This window comes from Ciconia boyciana, chromosome 3 (assembly GCF_034638445.1).
Source record: "Ciconia boyciana chromosome 3, ASM3463844v1, whole genome shotgun sequence".
Classification (NCBI taxonomy): Eukaryota; Metazoa; Chordata; class Aves; order Ciconiiformes; family Ciconiidae; genus Ciconia; species Ciconia boyciana.
The window spans coordinates 18879733-18888345 of NC_132936.1; the positions used below are offsets into that span (position 1 = coordinate 18879733).

General features: G+C 41.0%; 1 protein-coding gene across 1 annotated transcript; it reads right to left on the bottom strand.

Annotated features, from left to right (window-relative positions):
* Window positions 1-2531: 2531 nt before the first annotated feature.
* On the bottom strand, window positions 2532-8372 carry RSAD2 (radical S-adenosyl methionine domain containing 2). The gene is made up of 6 exons (XM_072857784.1): window positions 7982-8372; window positions 7621-7782; window positions 6932-7161; window positions 5574-5723; window positions 4171-4203; window positions 2532-3608 (listed from the first exon to the last, which is right to left on the bottom strand). The coding sequence occupies exons 1-6, from the start codon at window positions 8325-8327 to the stop codon at window positions 3444-3446; spliced, it is 1086 nt and encodes a 361-aa protein (XP_072713885.1). The 5' UTR covers window positions 8328-8372; the 3' UTR covers window positions 2532-3443.
* Between the last annotated feature and the right edge of the window lie 241 nt (window positions 8373-8613).

Genomic DNA, 8613 nt, shown 5'->3' on the forward strand with positions numbered 1-8613 from the left:
TGTCATCTGAACAGCACAAGGTATTTTAACTGTTTTCTCCCAACACAGCCCAGTCCACTCAAGCCTGTCACAAATGCTTTTCATCACAAGGAGAATCATCGCTATTGTTCTCCATGCTGCCCTTGGCACCGTGCAAGCAGCCCCCTGTGCTAAATACAGACCTCATCCAGAATTACAGATCTCTTGTGAATGCAGTCACACATTCTGCTATTATGGTGCTGGGTTATGTTTTAAAAAAATAAATTACAGGCAAACTTAAGAAAATAGAAACATTTATTGAAATGTGCAACATACTCATGTAAAATAGCACTAATTATGTGACAGGATCATTTAAAAATTCGTCATTTGTAACATTCAAATATATCAACCATCCTTAACACTGAAAAAGAGGACATCTTAAAATGCATCTTAAATAACAGTTTTATTCATTACCCAAGGTATATTTATGATTACTTTAACTGAAGTAACTCATTCTCCCAAATGCTCATTCTCTACAAATTTTACAAATACGAACAGCTGCATAATGCTAGTAAACTACAGTGTAAGTTCCTTCCCAATTCAGCATCTTTACCAAGAGCTTAGCTGCAGTACTATGAGATTACACATGAAAATACAATTGAGCATATCTGTGTTTACAAGACTTAAATTTAAATCCTGACTCTTCAGGGTCACAATGTGCATGTAATCTCTAAGCCTGGGAGTACCCCTATTGAATTCAGTATTATTTCTCTAGTCCCAAGCTGAAAGTTAGACCCAACTACAGAATGAAAGCCTGAAGCCCATTTTTGGTCCAACGTGAACTGTGTTTACAGATTAAAAAAAATAAACTAAGTTAATCAAGCTGTAACCAAAAAAATTTTGAGATTTTACACAAAAATGAATTTTGCATATAAAAATACCAATAGCTATTCTTTAACTGCAACAATTGTCTGTCAAACTGTGTTATGTCAAATTCTTCATTTCCAATGTACACAACTGGCATTTCCTTCAGAAAAGAGGATCACACAGAGCAGAAACTTTTTCTTAATTATGTATGGTAGCAAGAGGCAATGTAAAATCCGTAAGACTTTAAGAAGATAAGAACTTAGAACCTTCTGATAAAAGCCATCTTCAATGTCTTTACACTGTTTACTGGATTTTCACATTTTCAGCTCCAGTTTGTTTATCCTGCAGCTTCCTCTGTAAGCACAGAGGATCTCTTGCAGCAAAAGAATAGCTATTTGCAGAGTAAAATGCAAAGCAAAGAATAGCAGGATTTCTGGATCTGAATGGGAGTTTGTGCACCTCACATCTGCGTGCTGTGATACAGCTGGCATTTTCTGCAGAAGCAGCAAGCTGGTAGATTTAGTGGTACATTGATGCACTAAATCTTTCTCCATGCTGGGACTGAGCCAGCAGCAAAGGAAAATGCTTCTTTTCTATCATGCAGCATAGATGCTGAGGAAGAGGCTAGATTTAACATTTGAGCAACGGGAAGGCAGAGGAAGTCAAACCCCACAGTTACATAAATTTGCACTGCCCGTAGTTGCTGCTCAGGCAGAACTCCAACTGAGGTCAGCGAAACAGCTGCCAAAAGACTGTGGGGTTAATGTGTGTGGGCCACATTTTAAATGTCACTTAGTATTAATACAAGAAAAAAAATACTGAAATTTAAGCATCTAGGAAATGTTGTGGTTGCAAAATGCAAAATACAAAGAGACAAAAGAGCACCACTGAGAGTATATTTACAGTTAGGATAGTAAAAATAGAAACTGAAGGAATTATAAAGGGAAACATTTTCACAGTGTATTCAGAGATGCATCTTCCTTTATTCAGAAGTAGTAGCTCCTACTTATGTGTTTTCCCCTTCAACTTTGAAGATGCATTAGGTGAATGCAAAACATTTCTCTTGAAAAAATCCTTAAAAAACTCAACTAGCTTTATCAGAAGAAGGAAAGAAGGTGTAATTTTCTCTACATGGAACATTTAATGCATGCTGGCTCCGAACTGCTGCAAATATTGAAACGTGTGAGACAGTCCAGGCATTGAGTTCAATAGACAGTGAGAATGAGTAGTGCCAGCTCACTTCTGCTTTGTGCAGTGCTTATCCCTGTGCCCTTCATACAGAGCTCTGGGGCGGATGGGACTAGTTAAATTTGGAAAACTGTAATTATAAAACCATAAAAATTGCCAGAAAACCAAGAATGGGGCAGCATATTAGATTGCTGGTTTTGCAGGGGGTTTTGACTTTTCGCTATTTTATGTTGATGCTGCCAGCTCTTAAAATCAAAGACAGCTATCACAAAACCTGATTAGTTTCACTTAATACCTGCATGTTTGTAACCAGCAAGTAACAATGATTACTGAGCCAAGCAACCTTTACAACAAGGTTTCATGATATATGAACTTTGTTGTTTGTATTCCATGGCTTAGCAAAATAAAAAGCATGCGAATAACGCAGCCAGTATGCAACAGAATGTGTATTAAGTGTGCTACATAGTATTAATTAATTTCAGAAGGAATCTTGATCAGAACTGTATGTACCAGGAGACAAAAAAAATGTTAAAAATATTAAATCGATATTTGCAGATAAAAGGAAAATGGAGGAAGTTACGAATAAAATGGAAACATTCTTTTCACTGTAAATATTTGTTAGAACTAATATCATTGCCAATGTGCAATAAGAATTTGCTCATCATTGGTGCATAAAATGCACTTTTATGTTTTAGGACAAATATAGTATTTTTTCATGACTAAAAATACGTTTTCACAGAAAATTACATCCCCCAACATTTGTTGCAAATATCGTGTGTGTATATGGAGGAGAGGGAGAAGAACAACAGATGCTTTTACAGTTAAGTCTTAAAGAATGAAAATTGCCAATTTTTTCATCTTGATTTCCTTTTAAATATATTATTACAGATAATGATTCCTAGATTCTGACCCTCTCTTACCCCTGAAAAAGGCAGGGGCTGCTTCCACAGGCCTGCCAGCTGGCCCTCCTGTGGTCGAGTGAGGAACTGCAATCTACCTTTCCGTATCAACGAGGCAGAATACGTTCCCTGATCCATCATTACAGCTGTTTATAATTAATTAGAGATCGGGGTGGGTTTTGGCTTATTTTCTGGCATGCATACTTATGTATTATTTTAAAACTGTTTCCTATGTGACATTACCTTAACGGTTTTCCCTTATGTCCTTCACACAATGGACTAGAAAGTCGACTTCAGAGATCTACTTACATGAAAGCTCTGTAGGTACTTGGTAATGTTCAACCAAACAATAGATAAGAACATAATCTACATTCGAAAAGTATTTAACACGTTCACATATAGAGTTATACTGAACATCAAGCTGTATAATATACTAAGTGTAGTTAAATGCACTAGATACATATGTACATGCACATATATACACACCCATTTTCTTTACATAATGCACCTGCCCTAACTCAGTATATTGAGTTACCAGTCCAGTTTCATGTCTGCCTTACTCCACACATACTTTCCTCCTCTTTGTAGGAACATCTTCTCATCAAATCCACTTAATTTTATAGCTGCTTCTACGCCAACATCTAAGATAGACCTGGAAGGCTCTTTCCGTCCATTTCTACAGTTTAGAAAACGCATCTGGAACATCAATAGATACGACATTAGAAAGTCAATTTGTAAAAGCTTAATTTTTCCACAGAATTAAACAAGTTGCACTGCAATCCCACAAAAGCCTATGTAAGTGCATGAACACTTTCACTGTAGTCCTTAGAAGGCTCAGAACCTCATGGTTAGACACACTGACACATCTTAGCAGGAACAAAGCCATACCATAATTCCTGAAGATTAAATGTTTGCTCTTCAGTTACATGTAAACTAAGTAGGCTCTTTGAAACTTAACTTTCAGGACAAGTTCTGTATTTTTAAATTAAAGAAAAACAGCAAAGACATCTTGTAAAGAGGCACATCCACACTTTAAGATTTGCAATGCAATGATCATGCATGCATGCAACCTGATGGCAACTCCTCCTTAGGTCATACTTAAATTCAAGTTCTCAATATGTTTGATGGGAAAAAATTACATCTATTCCTTGTACTACATGGTAAAATTATTTTATAGAATGCACAGTAAATAGAATTGGTTATCACTGTTGTATACATACATATATTAGCATACATATAGCAAGTGTCAAAGACTTACGTATTCATCCAGAATGAGGTATGAATCCCTCATCTGTAATAGATCAAAAGAAAAAACTGAATTAATATACAAACCAGAATTCCATTCTAGTGAAAAATCAAGGACAAAACAAACCTTCCTTCAAAGCCTGATCCAAATCTTTGAAACAGGTAGTGTCTTCCCACTATTTCAGTGAGCTCGGGTCAAATTTATGAAAATAAACGACAGGATTACTAGCATGACTTATGCTTGAATAAACCAGTAATTCTTTGAATATGACCTCTCAAGTGCCTAACTGAAATGTGGGTGCCCAACTGGATAAAGGTGTTTGAAATAATATCCAAGTTTTCTATTAACTTCTACATCAGTAGAACTCACACTGTTTTGCATATTGGAATGATTATGTCATTTTCCAGACAAATGACATGACCATTTATGCTGGCATGTCTAATTATTACCCCAGCAAAGGTGTTCTCCCAGCTCAGTGGTAATCTCCCAGCTGAAAAAGCTCTCAGGTCTGCACCAGGAAATTGGCTAAGAGCTGAAATAAGACGTTTGCTCAGCTAACTGGGCATCTCCTACATGACCCTCCTTAAAATTCTCTAGGTAGCTGGAGTTTGCTGCTGGGTAGAACAGAAAATCTGTTTGATCAGTTTGATTCCCATCTTTCACACAGGTTTAACAGAAATCAGAAACAGTCTTCCAGAACCAAACCTACTGAGGGAAGTCTACTCTTTTTTTGTAGGACTTCTTACATGGAAAAAAAATGCAGAAACAGTTCTGGATTCTCATCTAAACACCTTCTCTGATGAGTGCTCTTTCCCACCAAATGTGTCAGGCAAAAATACTAGTTCTTGTTCCTCAATACCCTATATAATGCTGACTGAGATGATACCTTACTTTGTGTAGGTCGATGACACTGCCATAGTGTAACATCATGGTGAATCTCTATTAGGAAACTATGCTTAAACTATAAAGTCTGTTTACATTAACATTCAACCTTTTCAGGATCTTGTGCCCTGGTAAGGAAGAGCTATTCAATTCCAAAGGGCTTAATTATTGTTTAGAGTTCACCGCTCGGCTGTGGAAAACCCAGTTTCTCCAGTTTCTGTGCTGATACTTTATACATCCACCTCACTGAGCAGAGGCCCACACGACACTGTGAGAGGACTCCCGCTGGTTTCCACAGGATTGGGATCAATGAGTTTTTACGCTCCTGTTAATAACTTTGTGCTCAACAAAAAGCCCTAAAGAAAATTAAAAACCTTGGCTTCCACTCTAACAAAACCAGTTGCTGACAAAGCTGTACTGTACCTCTTCTAAGCCAATACTAATAGGGAAAGTGTTAATTGCCATGAAAGCTTCCCGTTCTCTTTCCAACTTTATTTCAAAATAAAGTTACAAAAGGACAGTTTCAATTTTACCTTCTCATTAGACTCCGGTACCAAACAGGAGACATCTTTGTGGCGATCCAGGAATTGTTCAAAGTCTTCATCACTGATAACAAATTTCTCTGCTTCTCTCAGGGCATCCTCACCACAGTTCTCCCCTTCGATAAGCAGGCACTGGAATACCTGAAGACAAAAGGCACCTGTTTAAGATTTGATGTTTTCACTTGCCTTCAGTATAAGAGACTGTCACCATGACAGAAACCTTCAATTGTCTCAGTAGTGATGTCTTTAATTTTTCTGTCAGTGGAGCCACACTGACACAAATTGTGATAAGGGAATACTATACAAAGGGCACAGTGCAGATTTATTTCTAGCAAATTAACATTACATAGTTCTAAATGTAATTATACAGTCATGGTTCCTGATCTGGTTCCACAGAAATCTTAACTGCTCTGGTCTTAATAAGGGCACAGATAACAAAAGCTCAAATTAACTTTTGATTGAACCTAAAATAGTATGGCTGTATTATAAATGCCAGTAAGTACTATGTACAATGCAGACTTTCAAGTCAATCTGTATTTTGAACATTTTAACCTGATTTGTGACTGTAAGTTTAACTAGCTTCAGATGGTCACAGAAAAGATAGAGAAGACTCCCCAGAAACAAAATGCAATAGTTTGTCTACTTAACAGCCTCCTTCTAATGGCCAAGTCCTCAACTACATTCAGACTTTAGGGGGAAAAAAGGTGCCTTTGCCGTCAATGTGCTCTGTAACCCCAGTAAGAAAGTAGGCCAGGAAGCTTGATAAAATATTAAAATGTATGTCACATTTTCCTTACACGCCTTTAGTAGGACCAAGATTTCACAGTGATTTTTTTTTTTTTTCCTGGGAAATCATGCGTGTACACCAATTTCCATGAAGCAAATAATGAGAAATTGTTCCACAAGTTCTCCCATATTTGTAAGTCACATTATCTCTACCCATTTTCAAACTGATAACATAGTGTATTTAATACACTTCTAGTAGAAAATATAATATATGCACACTAACCACTAATACTCTAACAGAACATTAATGTCTAATGTACATTTATATATTGCTGATATATTAACTCTAATGCATCATTGTACACTGACTTTTCCACATTTTCTCAACACCGTGACACATATTCAAATGTTAAAGACCTTCTATCTTACTTTCAATATCATTTAAAAAACTAGATTTATGCATGCTGAAACATACATCATGTAGCGCTGACAAGAAGTTCACTACCGCTAGCCTAAGCTGGAGCTGGAGATCTGACTGAGGCCATTAGAGGTTCACACAACTCCAGAACTTCCTCACTACTTTTCTCTGAACAGGACACCTATGGTATACACCGCTTTCTTACCTTCCAGCGCACAGGGCTGAGTGCCTTGATCTGCTCATTCATATCTTCCTCAACATTAAACCTGTTGATCACTGAATTTATTTTGAAAGCGACAGCATACTCTCGGCACCACTGTCTCAGTTTATGCAGATTTTCCACATGGTTCTTGTTTCCTTGACCACGGCCAATTAAAACGTTGACATTCTCATCAAAGCTATCACATGAAATTGCCAGAATGTCTAAATATTCACCTGAAAACAAGTTTTAAAAATTGATTAATATTCAGTTCTTCAGTTAAAAGCTGTCAGGACTCTGCGCACTTTCACTTCCTTGTGATCTGTCACGAAGTGCCATGTAAATACAGTTCTCTGAAGTCCTCACATGAACCACAAAAGCCACAGCAGTGTCATCATCAAAACACGAATTGTGTGTGTGTGTGTGTGTGTTGTGTGTGTGTCCAGCATTATGGAGTCAGTCTGAGCTGTTATTTTATTATACTGTTATACCAAAGAGGCAATAGTACAAACTGCCTATGTTCAGAACATACAATAACAATATTTCACTGGTGTTTACATTTGGTTTGTGTTTACTGTAAATGAACCACTAACAAACCATCTCCCACTTGCACCGAAAACCATCTTTCGGTGAGGCTGCCCCGAGGAGGCTCCCAAACCCCGCCAGTGCGCCTGTGCACAGTGGTTTTTCCTTACCGTACTTCTTGAACCACCGTTCTCTAATCAGGCTGCCGTTGCTAACAATGGTGACACTTGGTAGCTCCAACTCCTGCTTGCAAAACTGGACCAGTTTGCCCACAAATTCGCCTCTGTCCGGAAGAAACGGCTCTCCTCCCGAGAAATTTATTTTCTCCATTCCTAGAAAAGGACCAAAGACAGATGCCGTGAACCTCTGCCCGCCTATTGCCCGCTCCTTCCACACGCTGTCCGTGCCCGACTGCAGCGCTGTGAAGAGGGACCCCGGCCGCGGAGTTACAGGGACAGCTTCTCCGACGCCACTTGGTCCTGCCGGGACGCGGCCGCCGCGCATCCCCACCCGCGGCCCCCCCGGACTCACCCGCCTCCTTGAGCATCGCCAGCCCCCGCTTGGCCTCCTCCAGGGGCAGCACGAAGGAGGTCTTGGCCGTGTGGAAGCAGAAGCCGCACTTGTAGTTGCACTGCCGGGTGAAGTGGTAATTGACGCTGGTGGGCGTCGGGGACGCCTCGTCCCACTCCCGCTCCCGCCGGGGGCCCGCCGGGGCGGGGCTGGGGGCCGAGACCCGCCGCCAGCCGGGCAGGGGCAGGGGCAGGGAGAGGGAGAGGGGGGCCAGGCTCCAGCACAGCGCGCCCAGCCGCCCGCGCAGCGCCGCCAGCACCGCCCGCGCCAGCGCCAGCGGCAGGAGCCGCAGCACGCCCAGGTGCATGGCTCGGCTCGGCTCGGCTCGGCTCGACCCGGCGGGATGCGCTGCGCTTCAGCTGGACCCGCCTGGGCTCGATTCGGCTCGACTCGACCCGGCTGGGCTCGGCTCGGCTCGGCTCGACTCGACCCGGCTCGGCTGAACCCGGCGGGATGCGCTGCGCTGCAGTTGGACCCGCCTGGGCTCGGCTCGGCTCGGCTCGACTCGACCCGGCTCGGCTGAACCCGGCGGGATGCGCTGCGCTGCAGTTGGACCCGCCTGGGCTCGGTTCGGCTCGACTCGATCCGGCTGG

Coding starts and splice junctions, on each gene's coding strand:
- RSAD2 (XM_072857784.1), bottom strand. CDS start 8,327: ATGCACCTGGGCGTGCTGCGGCTCCTGCCGCTGGCGCTGGCGCGGGCG. Junction 5,724..6,931: donor TCAGCCCTGTGCGCTGGAAG/GTAAGAAAGCGG, acceptor TTTTGTCTTCAG/GTATTCCAGTGCCTGCTTAT. Junction 3,609..4,170: donor ACCTCATTCTGGATGAATAC/GTAAGTCTTTGA, acceptor TTGATGTTCCAG/ATGCGTTTTCTAAACTGTAG.